The 14,728-nt window shown below is 34.5% G+C and overlaps 1 protein-coding gene across 4 annotated transcripts in view; it reads left to right on the forward strand.

The window, feature by feature from the left end:
* Nucleotides 1-630: 630 nt before the first annotated feature.
* Nucleotides 631-14,728, forward strand: part of LOC131155823 (uncharacterized) — a 32,513-nt gene continuing 18,415 nt past the window's right edge. For 2 of the 4 annotated variants that reach the window (XR_009136911.1, XR_009136912.1), the window contains exons 1-9: nucleotides 650-924; nucleotides 1,474-1,638; nucleotides 2,068-2,248; nucleotides 6,983-7,039; nucleotides 7,118-7,188; nucleotides 8,079-8,157; nucleotides 8,253-8,348; nucleotides 8,694-8,797; nucleotides 8,907-8,967. Coding sequence is in view for 2 of the 4 variants with exons in the window: in XM_058109266.1 (XP_057965249.1) it covers nucleotides 791-924; nucleotides 1,474-1,638; nucleotides 2,068-2,248; nucleotides 6,983-7,039; nucleotides 7,118-7,188; nucleotides 8,079-8,157; nucleotides 8,253-8,348; nucleotides 8,694-8,797; nucleotides 8,907-8,967 (948 nt within the window). In the remaining 2 variants the exon portion in view is untranslated. Of the gene's footprint in view, nucleotides 925-1,473; nucleotides 1,639-2,067; nucleotides 2,249-6,982; nucleotides 7,040-7,117; nucleotides 7,189-8,078; nucleotides 8,158-8,252; nucleotides 8,349-8,693; nucleotides 8,798-8,906; nucleotides 8,968-14,728 lie in introns of all 4 variants that reach the window. The other 2 variants (XM_058109266.1, XM_058109267.1) reach the window with 2 other exon arrangements.

Below are 14,728 nucleotides of genomic sequence, written 5' to 3' on the forward strand. Positions count from 1 at the left end.
TTTCTTGAAAACTGTCTTATAATATGATTATTTCAAGATATGATTTTGCATTGAATAGTTCGATTTCTTCTTATCGAACATTTCTTGGGTTGCATGGGATTTTGTCGACAATGATTTTGGTTGGCTTTATTGGATTTGGGTGGGAATACTAAAATTTTTACTAAACCTAGTTTGAATTGGGAAAAAACTGAAAATGTTTTGTGTTGGATTGTTGGTTCAATTTTGGAGAAGGGAAAAACCCCCTCTCACTCTCTCTTTTAGCTTCCCTCTCCTTCTCAATCTCCCTCGCTCTTCATCTTACTCATCTCAAAAGAGATGTACAAACAAATTTTTTTTTTAATATTTTATATATTTTTTAAAGATTTAATAAATAAAATAAGGAGTATTTTTCTCTAAAAAAATGAAAAAAATTGAAATATATAAACTATCTTTTAAAACGGATCACCCATTTACGATTCATTTATTTAACGAGCGAGTTTAAGTTTATATGTTAGTCACCTATTATTAAACAGGTTAATCCGAATCCAAACCCGTTTAACCCTTGTCACCCCAATCCATAATTGGATGTATGTTTATTGCATGACTTTGTTATATTTTTATCTATTAATAATAACTCGCCGTCCGGCTTGCGCCTAACACACCACCCACCCGCTCTGATCCATGTATTGCTCTTTTAATAGGCGTTAGGGCCAACTGGCCGTGACAAGTGAACGGCAAACGAAAAAGGATAGAACCAAAAACCCTTGAACATCCCCAAAACCCTAAAACGGAAATTGTAGCCTGAGAGAAAATGGAGGGAAACATGATGGATGAGGGAGAAAACAACAGAGACTTGGAAGTAGCTCCAGCTCTAATAGCAGTGCACCCGCTCCATAAGTTCATCGCGATCTCCGTCGGGTCCGACCTCCGTGTCTTCGATATTCAGTAAGATTCTCTGCTCCGTTTGTCTGCAAGAAAGTGTATGAGAATTTAGAAATTTGAAATTACTATTGGGATAAAACCTCTCTCTCACTGGGCGTTATACAATTATAAGGTTGAGCTTTTTCAGTGTTCAATTATATTGAAAAATGTAAAGTTACTTTCGCTTTCCCTCCTCCTTTTCGCATTCAGCAATTATAGGTTAGAGTTTTGGTTGATTCCGATTTTTAATTTAACTTCTGGAGTTCGTTGGACTGAATTCAAACGTAAGAATTTTGAACTTAATACACTTATAATACGCTTGGTTACTGAGAAAAAACTAATGAGAAGAAAGATAAAGAACTTTTTCAAGTTTTCCTTCTCTGCTACCTAGTCAATTATTTTCTTTTACTAGAATCCATAAAGCAACAAATTTGCTGGGATAATTTACATTTGTTGACACTTCTTCTTTATAGATATTATGTAAATTTCACATCCACTTACTTGCATTTTTTTCCGGTCAACATGTACTGTACTTCAATCTTTCACTTGTGAGCAACATTGATTGCTTTGCAGAGAGGATTGTTCTATTTCTTTAGCGGATGATTCTGGTGGGCCTCTTCACAAGGATTCTATTAGAGCAATTTGTTTTGGTGCAAAAGGGAAGATATTTGTATCCGGCGGGGATGACAAATTAGTCAAAATTTGGACCACAGATTCCTGGCACTGCAAAAGTACGCTGTGAGTTCTTCAATTTCTGCAAGATTTCTTAAATTTTAAAATTTTGATGTTTACTTGGTGAGATGATGAAGCCAACCTGCCTGTTGTATTGGAAATTTGATGTGCGAAGTTTGGCGTTTCCATTGAGTGCAATGATGAAATTTTGTTTTTAAACATTCAATTATCAATGGCAAACAATTTTTTAACATTTTTTTTTTTTTATATTTGTATAGAATGGTGAACCTTTGATAAGGTTAATATTTTGAGTTTGATTTATCTTTAGTTGAACACTTGAACTATCACATGGTGCATCTCTACTTCCCGCATTTGCGAATTGCAACCATATGTCTTTGTTACAAGTTTTTCAGCAACATTCTCTGCTGCCATATGCACTAAAGAATTTGCTCTTTATTTGATTGACCTAATTCTTGATTATTGTGGATGTGATAGTTGCTCAGAGAAGAGAGTGAGTGCTGTTGCAATAAGAAATGATGAACTGTTTGTTTGTTTTGCGGACAAATTTGGAGTTGTTTGGGTTGTGGATTTGGATGAGTTTAATGAAAATCATGCAGTTGTTCATAAGAAGGCAACGCCAATTCTTTCCCATTATTGCAGCATCATTACTAGCCTGGTATGTTATCCATTATATTCATATGTTTTTGTTTTCTCTTGACTCTCTTTTAGCATGGGCTAATCGGTGTATTGATTCACATAATTAGGTTTACATCATTGGGATTCTAGTACTTGAATGCCTAGAATATTTTTTAGCTTTGATGGTGTGATGGCTAGATAATGTGACATTTTATTTAGATTTTTTTTTTTTTTGTGTAGCCCTATATATGATTGTTTGTTTCAGCTTAATAGTCAAAGATTTGCTGTAGTCTAACATTGTGTTTTGATTTCTATCAGTTGACAATTCTTTCCTCATTTTTCCATGGATAACAAAGAAATAGATGGTTGCCTTGTAGGGAAAACGGAATCTGAAAATAGGATGCAAAAATAAAATTAAAGAACTTATCGATTGAGGCGTGCATAGCATTGCCCTTTGGGAAGATTTTGCCCCTTAAACATGGTGCAAAAGGCTCATTGGCATCTATCCCCTAGTATACAAAAACCCTTCCAATTGATGTGCACTCACCAATTGGGAGATGGAAACAGAACAATTTTTTTAACCTGGACAAATAAAAAATGATCGTAGGAAACGAAACCATTATTGATTCAACAACAAAAAAACTTTCAAAGAGAAAAGAATTTGGAAGAAAGAAGAAGAAAAATGTAGCAAAATCATGTTCTCTAAACATATGTAACCTTGAGATGTATCTACACAAATAACAATTACAAAATGGTCAACAACGGTTGTAAAATGATTAACGGTTACAAAACAATTGCAAAACATTTAATAACAATGGTCACAAAAATGGTTATAAAAATGACCAAAAAACATTTAATAATTATGGCCACAAAGTGGTCATAATTGTTTCTATAACTGTTAATAAAATTAAATAAATAATTTAAACGACCATTAGAGGAAAGTAGTAAAGGCTTTTGAAACACCTTTACACAAAATACCAACAATCTCGCTCTATTTCAGAAGACTAAAGAATATTTGGGTTAACCAACTAGAATGTACTGTATCGTATCTAGTACCTTTTGGGCTGTGAACTAGACTTAGGAAGACAAGTTGTGACCCAAAAAACTATGGTCATACATTAAGTTTCTATGAACCATAATTCCTATTGTAAGTCAAACAAACTTACCATCTGCATTATAGTTTTAAGCTTAGCTATTCAATGAAATTGGCACGAATAGGGCCATGCGCCTTGCCTAGATTTCATGAGCGCTCAAGCAATCTTGCCTAAGATTACACAAGAGCAGCCCACTCCACACTCATATAGGATTGCAATTAAGCACACCACCCACAAGGGCTATAGAATTCATTAAGAGCAAATACCTCATACATTACAGTATTACACTATCCTCATCGTAGGAATGGACATTTATAAATTAAATGATAGTGTATACAAGGACAATTGATGACTTGATGTTACCCATATGAATCTACTTCATGGGATTTCTAATAACATAAGTTGGGTTACCATCATCTTTGACCTTTGGTTATAGACATAAGCCCCATTTCCTTTGATGAGTCACATACTAGCTTTCTGCCTAGTGGTTTAGTGGGAGGATCTGCTAAATTCAATTTTGAGTTCACATAATGTAGGAAAATTACCTTCTCACTCAATCTGCTTTAAAACATCATGTCTTAGGCGAATATGCCTGTTTTTCTTCTATTTCTCTCCCCATAATTCCCTTAGTTTTCTTAGTTCTCTTTCCTTTCTTGTTTGCTGATCTAAACTCTCTCTTTTCTGTTTTGATTCTTTGTCTTATTCCTCTTCCCTCCTTCTTCCTTCTTCTATCATCTTCTCTGGTCTCTTCTTCATTCCATGCTTTTTCCTCCCTCCTATCTCTCTGATTCAATCTTTTAATTTTATTTATTTATTTATTTATTTTAATTTTTAAATTTTTTTCTGAAACTTCATTATTTAAAAAAAACACCGTTCTGTAGTTTCTGAACATTTCAGAAAATTCCATTTATGTCCCATTTTTCAAAACCTCGATTTCCAGCTTATACTCTACAACACGATCCAAATCACCATAAACAGGACCCCCTCAAAACCCTTCCCCTCCAATTTTCATTGCCATCCAACCACCGGAGGACACCCCACGCGCTGGCCAAAACATCTCCAGTTGTTGGCACTTCGAAAACTCTAATCTCCTGTGCTTTTCTTATCACACCACCAACACCACTATACTCCTCATCCCTTGATCTCCCTTTGCCCCAAAATTCATTGCCATAAAGTTGCCGCCGGTGACTCATGCACCTCATGTGCTGGCGATGCTTGTGAGAAAAGTTGCTGGAGTCCTTGCAGCTGCTTCACGAGAAATTGCCTGCATCCACGATATTTTGGATTTTCTCTATGATATTATGATCTACAAGGATATATTTTGTTGTGGACACAATATATTGCAAGCAAGCGCAATAATTTGGCATGAAACATTGAAATTGTCGCTGCCAACATAAAAAATCAGGTTTTGTTGCTATACTTTGTGAGTTTTCTTGTTCACTTTGTTTCATTCTGCAGAACTATCAATAACAAGATAAATTAAGATAGTTTTTGAGAAATTGGTAGTAAGGCTTGTGGGAAATTGTGTGAAAGGGATGTTTGTGATATATATAGCTGCAGCATATATATGCATAAATCCAACACATTGACTAATTATTGGACAATGAAATGCCATTTATCATACCTTGAGCACAATTTCAAGAATTTCCACACATTTCTCAAATGTGGAGAAAATGTATGCAAATTCATCATTGATGAAAGATGTCCTATGAATGTGGTTTCTAGAAATGGAGTCACTCGTATGCAACTTCATTCGAAACCTCACCCACTACCTTATGAGATATCTTGGATTGACAACATTACCATGCATATTTGTGAAAGATATTTAGTTTTTATCCAAATGGGTGATTATTTTGATAATGTTTGGTGTGACATCATACTCATGAGCATTGGCCATGTGCTACTTGGTTCTCCTTGGTTGGTTGATTTGGGTTCAACTCAAGGACATGGGAACACATATATCTTCCACTAGAATGGGAAGAAAATAAATTTGAAGCCTACTCTACCAACCAACCAGGATAAAGAATTTGAAGTTAGTTGCCCCCACGGGCATTGTGCGGTGGAAAGGCATTGGCATGTAAGAAGGAGCATCATGTGTTCGAACCTCATTAGACACACAATATGTGGCCTGAGGGGCGGATTTGTTGAACGTCCAACCGGCGCCTGGAAGCCTTGTCCGCATTCGGATTTAGCTGGGTGGTGCATCAGGGGGAAAGGTAGCTGCCCACGAGGGTTTGGTGCCGCACTAGGTTTATGTAGGACAAGAAGAAAAGATCCATGTTGGAGACTAATTAAGAAAAATTAGATTGATAATTGTTAGGTTTAATTAGTAGTTTATTATGTACTTAGTTTAATTAGTATAGTATTATGTGTATTTTGGGGGCTTGTTTGTTATATTTGTGTAGAGTAGGGGTTTGTTTGTAATTCATGTAATTTTAGGGGTATCTGTGTAATTTTATGGGTGTAGATTTTTTTATAACTGGTGTGTGAAAGCCATGTTGTAGTTAGTTACTTGATGAATTTAAGTTGTAGATGAATGTGAGTTTTCCCCTAATATCTCTCTTCTCCCTTTCCCTTTCCCTTTCTTCCTTTCTTTTATTTCTTCTAAATTCTCCCATGGCTACAGAACCTTGATGCTGCCTCTACATCAAGAAGATTTTGCCCATCCAATGTGGTGCAGAAGGCTCATTGGCATCTACTCAAGAAAAACGTAGCAAATCTTGTTCTCTAAACATAGTTAACCTGGATATATATATACACAAATAACAACTACAAAATGGTCGTCAACGATTATAAAACAATTAACAACAATGGTCACAAAATAGCCACAAAACATTTAATAACAATGGTCACAAATGGTCTTAAAAATGGTAAAAAATACGTGTAATGACAACGGTCACAAAACAGTCATAACTGTTTTTATAATTATTAATAAAATTAAATAAATAATTTAAATGACCGTTAGAGGAGAGTAGTAAAAGGTTTTTGAGTACCTTTACACAAAATACCAACATGCCTATAATAATTTCCCATTTCCTTTGCTTTTTTGGGAAAATTTCATCTAAGCTTTTCTTTTTTCATCCTACTACTTCTTTCCCTTGCGTTGTTGAATCTTTTCTTGTTTTTTTTCCCCTTGTAAATGATGATGAGTTTCTTGTTTAATTATTATCATCAATTTTCTTGATGGCTAGATAATAGTCCCTTTTAAAATGTAAAAAAAAATAAAAAAAGGTTATCATCTACAATCCAACATATATGTTCACCATTGGTATTGGCGTTGAATATGAGTCTTAAAATGTGAGAAACATCTTAATTATGTAACTCCACTAGTCATCTGAACCCTGGCACACTCCTTCTATTTTTTCTTCCCAAAAACCAAATATGGAAAGGAAAGGTCTCAACAGAACAACAAGCATTATTATTGTGGTATTTATACAAAATAGAACCTTTGGACCTCTCAAATCCTTTATCTATGCCTATTTTTAGTTCATTTTTTAGAAGATAAAACTTAGGAGTTCTCTTAATTATTGTAAATGCTATTGTTTGTGGTTGCCTTTCATTGTTGTTAAATTTAAATTTTATTTTTTGTGGTCTTATGGATATAATGAATTGTGGCAGGTTATATCATTTAAGAGTTAAGTATCTATTTCTTCACCCCCCCTAATTAAGAATATATGCAGGAATTCTCTCCAGATGGGCGGTTCATCATTAGTGCTGATCGAGATTTCAAGATTCGAGTAATTAACTTTGTTACCTATTGAAACAAGCATATAGCATGCATGGCTTTGCATTTCATACTAGTATTGTCATTGCAGGTTACGGTGTTTCCCAAGGAGCCTTTTGATGGAGCTCATGAGATACAGAGTTTTTGCCTTGGTCATACAGAGTGAGTTTAGAGTTCATATGCTCTTCATTTTTGTAATTTGAAACAATTAGTAGCAAAAATGAGTAAATAAATAAGCTATGACACTGAATTGTGAATAAAGTCTAAGAAAGGTACAATCCTCCCGCTTGGAGTAAGAAAAAGGCTCGTAGCGAAAAGAAAGTGAAAAAGGAAACCAGGGGTATTTGGTATGCAGATGTGTTCATTCTATGGTTCTGTTCTGACTTGGTATATTTTCCTGTGATAGATATTAAAATTTGATATTTTGATCTGCATCTAGCCAGCAATATTTGAAGTTTAAACTGTGGCTCTATGGATTTGAAAAGCATTCCAGCAGCCCTTCTGTGGTTCTTATTGATACTCTTCCTATGCTGTAGTACCTCATCTTGCTTTTGGCTTCATGGCTCTGAGTGAAAGCACTATGTTTGCAAAAAAAATAAACACGTAAAAAGCCCAGGATCCGCAAAAGAGTCCTCAGCCGTGTTGTATCATCATAATTGAGACAGTTTTGAATTGTTGATAAAATGTTTACTGTTTTGAAATCATTATACTCCATTAGATGGAAGTTACTTGGGGTTTGCAAAATTTTATTATTGTCATCCATTTGGTAAAATTGCTGTTCTGTTATCACTTCCTATTAAAAGTTATTAGATACCATTCTGTTATAAAAAGGTGAAAAATATGCTTTAACGAAGTGGTAGAGTTTTCATTGCAATGATGCTTTAAGAATGACATCTGCACCCCAATGTGTTGGGTGTTTCTTGGCCTGTTATGTTCAGTGGACATAGATATATGTTTTTTTTTGTTTCTTACTGGATAATTTAGGGTACAATACAACTATAAACTAGTTGGCTCTGAGTGCCATAGATTTTCTAATGTCATTGTTATTGCAGATTTGTTTCCTGTCTTGATTTTGGTTGCTCTCTGGATTATCCTGAGGGGTTTCTTGTCTCTGGAGGTGGTGACTCAACAGTGAGTAAATCATAAAGCTAATAAATTTTGGTGGTCTGCAATATCTATGTTCCAAGAAAGTAAAGTGTGATAATGGGTTCACTTTGCGTTTGTAGGTTCGTTTATGGGATATTGGCTGTGGTTCTCTTCTTGATACTTGTGATGTTGGAACCGAAGTAGCTCATTTGTTTGGAAAGAAAAGCTGTTCGAAGGTTTTTTTTGGTCTCCTGATGTTTCTGAATATCATTGACTTTCCTTGTGAGGTTGAAGCCATGCTTTTTCCCTCATGGAAGTACCATCAAATCTTAGTTCTGCATTCAACTAGGGGTTGAATGGCCTTTTAACTGAATCAAAGTGGTGTTGGTTTTACCCCTCCCCCTTTTCCTTATGGACAAGGGTGAATGTGGTGCTAAATCTCGATCTCAAGTGTCATTGATATTCCCAGAATATTTCAGGAGAGGTTCCCTATAAATTCCAAAAATTATTGTTTTAACTCCTGTTGGTAGATCATTTGTTTGTTGGTCTTTTACATTTTTTTTGTCATTTGCTTCCTAAAGGCAGGACTTTTGCAGTCCAATGGAAGAGAAGAGGAGTGCTATCCTGCTGTTACAGATTTATGTGTCACTCATGATGCGACAATAGTCGCAGTAGCAGTTCAAAGGCAAATACTTATTGTTATTATTATTTCCTTAGAATGATTTTCTTACTTCATTGATTTGTCTTGATACTAACTAAATGAGTTGTAATTTTGATCTGTTCTTCGGATGTAGCTTACAAGGAATAATGCTGTTGAGCTGCAACCTTGCAGATAAAATTCTTTCTGTTATCAAGGTAAGTTCCTGTCTTATGCCTTTTTGACAGAAGTCAGGTTGCTTTGTGAACTCTGCATGTGGTCAGGTTGCTTATTAATTACTTTTTATACAAAAATAATTTATGGGAAAAAACTAAGGGCCGTTTGGTATCACTGTCAAAAATTATAAAAACAAAAACCAAAAATGAAAACCGAAAACTAGAAACAAAAACTAAAACCAAAAACTAGCAACCTATTTAGTTGATATTTATAAAACTAAAAAAAATTTAAAACTTAGTTAAAAAATGTTTATTTTTGTCTTTAAATCAAATAATATTATAAGAATATGATTAAAATAGTAAAATTGCAATGATACACATTAAAAAAATAAAAATTATTATTATTATTTCTCTTAATTGTTATACTTTCAAAGTTTATTTTACTATAAAAAATTTAATTGGACATGACAATTGAAAAATAGTAAAAATAGTTTGTAATTGACTTTATTATTATTTTTTGAAATTTATATACATATATATTTATTTTATTTATATTTAATTTTATATGATCATTTTATTTTTATTTTAGTTTATAAGTGTATAAAATGAACGATTTAATCCAAAAGAACTATTTCTGGATGCCAAAATTTTTGGCAACAGGTTGCCAAAACAATTGAAAACCATAAAATTTGATTCTCAGTTTTTTTACAAACAATTGAAAGTTGACAACAAGAACAAAAAAAAAAAAAAATTGGCAACATAAACAAACTCGTTTTTGTAATTTGTTTCTTAACTTTGCAGAAATAGAAATAGAAAACAGAAAACAACAAAGATACCAATAGTCCTTAAATTTAGACTGTGAATGGGTACTATTAAACAAATCGTGTTACTACTACCAAGCTTTGGGAGATTGTCATGGTGTTGCTTGAAATCATTATTGATTTGCTAATTTTTCTCAATTTCGTCAGCTCCTACTAGTTATAGTCTGGCAAGCTATTTGATAGATGGTCATGGTATTGCTTGCAATTGCCATTGATTTGCATATTTGCTCAATTCCTTTAGGCCCTACCTAACTCTATTGGTCACATGGTCCTTGAGGAGTGAACTGCTATATTTAAATGGATTCAGAAATTCTTTACATTGAATTTTGGAGCATGGAGTTCAAAGTAATTATGTGGAACTAGTTATGGGCCCATGCCGTGCATAACATTACCTTCATTTTGCATTATTTTTTGATAGTAGTGTAGACTGTAGAGGTCAGTGTAGACGCCCCAATTTTAACCGGGCCTCTTTTTAATAGGATCTCTTTATTTGTTCCCTCATCTCGTGAAAAATGAAATAAACCTATGGTGTCCCTTGTAACAACTTTGCAACATGAGGTCAATTTTTTATAACATTTTTATTTTGTTTTTCATTTTAGGAATTTAAGTGCCTTAGGATAACATTTTATTTCAGTTTGTCCATTTTATTTTGTATTATTTTAACTCGGATCCTGTTAATAACATTTTTTTTTTTCTTCTTTCTTCCTAAATTCAATTAGGTCCTTTTATATTTCTCTTACTATGTCCCCTATTTTAATTAATTTCTTTTTCTGACCATCTCTTTGCATATTAATCCCATTGGGTCCCTGTAATCAAGTTTGGGTATTTGAGCAATCTTTTTTATTTATTTATGTTGTAAATGAAATAAAAAGAGAAATACAAAAAAAAGTTTGGAGCTATAGAAATTCAACAGTCTAGTTCTTTAGGAACTTGATGTTGCTAATCATCTTATTATCTCATTTTGTTGTAAAACATGTATATTTATGTGGATAACTATCTAGATAATAGGTTAGAACCTTTGGTATGCCCACATAACTTCAATTGAGAGCTAATTTTAAACAAGACTGAATTATATTCACTTACAGTTTTAAAATCTTGCAGTCGCAAGTGTATAAAATCATATCGAGCTTTTGGAAGAATTACCGTTTTTTGGTGTTCATATCTATCCTTTAAGTTGTTCCAAAGAACTAATGGATCCATAATAGTAAGGTACTTAATTTTCAATTCTTCGTGTAAATGGTGTTGAAGGAAAATCATTGCCTTTGCGCGATCTTGCAGGGATGCGATTTCCTTCTTCAATTGTACGCCCAAGATTCATAGTATTAAGGTGAATCTCATCATCAAGTACCCATGGTAGATAATTTTTTTCAGAAATATCAAGGGCAACGAATTCAAGCTTTGTGAGGTTTGACATCATAAAGTCACTTTAAAAATAAATAAAAATTCAAAGTTAGGTAAATATTAAATGAAAATGTTATTCTCACATATATCTCAACTTAAAAATATTTAAGGACACGTACTCAAGATAAGAGATATAGTTAACATTTAAATATAGTTTGATGAAAAATTAAAGTTATATAGATAACAAATGTTAAAGGAAATAAGATTCTTACCTTAGAATAATACCAATGAAATTTGCTATACCATTAGAGACTTGATCGTGCTGATAACGTGTTGTAAATAAAATAAAAAGAGGAATACAAAAAAAAAGTTTGGAGCTATAGAAATTCAACAGTCTAGTTCTTCATGAATTAAATGTTGTTAATCATCTTATTATCTCATTTTGTTGTAAAGCATGTCCTTATATAGGCAATTACATTGACATCCCAAAGGTTAACCACATAATGAACCATTATGTGGACATACTAAATGTCGTAACCTATTATCTAGATAGTCATTCACATAAATATGCATGTTTTACAATAATTTATTTATTATTATTATTATTTGTACAAATGTATTGAAATACATGGAAAGACATCAAGATTACAAAACTACAGGGAAGTACATCAAGATTACAAAAATACATTGAAATACATTGGGGGGGTGGGGTAGGATAGTAACTGAGAGGCCAAATAAGCATCTTGCGCACAAGAGCATCCCATGCATCTCCGAAAGATACCTGCATCCAAAAACAGAAACAGATCAAGCAGCAAAGGAAACTAAATTTGAGCAAATCTTGCAAATAATTAGAGAATATTGAGATGTATCCCCCATATATTCGGCTAGACACCCAAATAAAAGGAGAATTGGCCAAATTCCATAAAGGGGGCGATTGGTTGTTGTAGGAAGGAAAATGCAGGCTAGGGTTTTGCTTAGAAGGAAAACACCGGAAAAGGAGAGGACTGAAGGCTGCTTAAATTAGATGAGGCCCCATCCTTATAAATTGGGGATCCCGCAGAAGGAGAGACATGAATTCATAGAGAAGCACCCATAAGCATTGAGGTTAGGATAGTCTGGAAGGGCAAAACCTTAGAGAAACTAAAGGGTGAAACTCTCAACCCTACTTGCAGAGGTTGAAGGCATAACCCAGTGCTCTTTGCACCTGGAGGCACAACCCAGTGCTCCTTGCACCCGAAGGCACAACCCATTATTCCTTGCACTCGAAGGCACAATCCAGTCCCTACAACTCAGAAGGCTACCTAGACAAAAAAGAACGCAAAGATAAGAAGACCCAAAGTAGTAGAAGACCTCATGTATACACTTAGCTTATCCTTCCCTAATCTATCACGCATTATCACGCATTACAGGTTTTTGGTCAAAAGAAGGATCCCCCTCCCATGCATGCATGTAGGTCTCCCCTATGAGACCTAAAATCCCTATGGCCCAAACACTGAAAGAAACCAATCCCTGCAGCTCAAACATTGAAAGAAACCAACCCCTGCAGCCCAAACATTGTAACCAACTCCCCAGGCTCAAACACTGTAACCAACCCTCAAGTCCTAACACTGAAGCCAAACCTGCAGCCCTACCTGAAGACCAACCCGCAAGCCCAAACACTGAAAGCCAACCCTGTAGCCCAACCATAAACCCAAACTTGTAAATAGAGAAAGCCTAAGTTTGTGAGACCCATGTTTTAGAATAAAGACCTAGCTCCAGTTTTCAAAACCTAGAAGCCCAAGCCCCTTAAAATAAAACCCTCCCACCTTTTAAAGGTATAACCCACCTGTTGACTTTAGTGTAAACCCAAGAGGAGGGGGGGGGGGGTGAATTAGATATTTAAAATTTTTCTACATAGGTCAACTATCCAGCAACAGTATTTCACAAACCTAGAGTCAATTTAGAGTATACATAAAATAAATTGATAGATGCAACTGAAATTAATTTACACCAGATCAATTAAACAAGCAAGCACAATACAGTAAAACAGATAAAGTAAAGATGACACCATATGTGTTATCGAGGTTCGGAAAATGTGCTTACGTCCCCGCCTATAGCTTGCAAGTCCGAAGATTCCACTAAAGCTCACTTGCGGGTGGAGCGACACCAAGTACAACACCCTTTCTTTACTAGGCAAGGGAAACCCCAGCATAGATTAGCAGAGCTGACCCCAACCTTTACAACCAATCCTTACGGTCTAGATCAACACCCCTTCAGGCCATGTCTGGAATCCAACAGATAAACAATATAAATTTTGCACAATATCAATGCTTTTCCAATAAGCAAGTATGTACCAATATAATTAATGCACTTCAATATGATAGGAATTATAAGCTCAGTGAAGTCTAGTATAACAGCTCTCAAGATAATGTTCGATGTAGCATGTAATGTGTGAGAGTGTGTAATGAAAGATTCTTTGAAACAATATATATATATTAATCACAAATATGGTTTCAAAGATTTTAAGAACACAATCAAATATCTCAAAAATAATTTATCAAGTATTAAGTATAAGAGATATTTGAATTTTTAGCTTGTCAAAAATGTTTTGCTAAAAACACAAGACAAGCTCTTGAATCTTGCAACAAGAATGCAAGACTCACAAAGCCCTAGAGAGTTTTCCTAAAGAAACTTATGGATAAAATCACAAGGGAAGACTTAAGCTTACTCTCAATAAAAGTCAATCTCAATCAAAGAATATGAGAGTGTAAGCTTATAAAAACAATATGGATCATCTTAAGATACTCTCACCAAAGGAATTTTGCAAGAGGAATGTGTAAGAGTGGAGTTTTTAAGCTTGCATGGGAAAAATGGCTCAAGAAATTTCAAATTTTTTTTTTGTTAATTAGAGTCTTAAATCTCTTTCTAATTTTTCCAAAAGAAAGGGTATATATAGATTTTGACAAAATATAACCGTTGGGGACTCATTTGGTATTTTTGAAAATGTTTAATTAAGTTTTGACCCCAATTACTGTGGTTATTTTTTGGCAACCCGAGAGTTTCGGTTGCCTGGTCCTTAGGGCCGACTGCCCGAACAGACATAGAGCTGTTTTTGGGTTCAGGTGACTGTGGAGAGAACTGGTTGGCTGAAGTCAAGGCGATTTCCCAATCGTTCGTGCTTTCGGTCGCTTGGTGAGTGGTTCAGTTTGTCGAACCTCACAATTTGGTCGCCTGGGGTGATTTTGAACTCTAAGTTCTTGTGGCCAGGGCTGGTAAAAAGTGTCAGCATCTAAGGTTAGGTCGACCATGGAATTTTAGTTCAAATTTGGACCGGTCGCCCGAGCCAAGTCAAAGTATTGACCTTTTATTAGTTCGGTTGACCGAGGCATTTTTAACGCCCTATGTTAGGTCAGCCGAAGCCCTTTCATAGTTCACTTTAGATCCTGATTCTTATTAGAATTCACCCCTGTTAATAATGGTATAACTTTTAAGTTATAAGGGATTTTCCATGAAATGTTTATAGGGACCTAAAGTCAATCTATGGTCATTGAGTTTATTAAACCTATCATGCATGTGATGCATTAATTATTACAGACCATATTACAGATCCAAATGAATTAAACAACAAATACAAATGAAAATATTTGGTCTTCATTTCCTTT

This window comes from Malania oleifera, chromosome 5, assembly GCF_029873635.1.
Source record: "Malania oleifera isolate guangnan ecotype guangnan chromosome 5, ASM2987363v1, whole genome shotgun sequence".
Taxonomy (NCBI): domain Eukaryota; kingdom Viridiplantae; phylum Streptophyta; class Magnoliopsida; order Santalales; family Ximeniaceae; genus Malania; species Malania oleifera.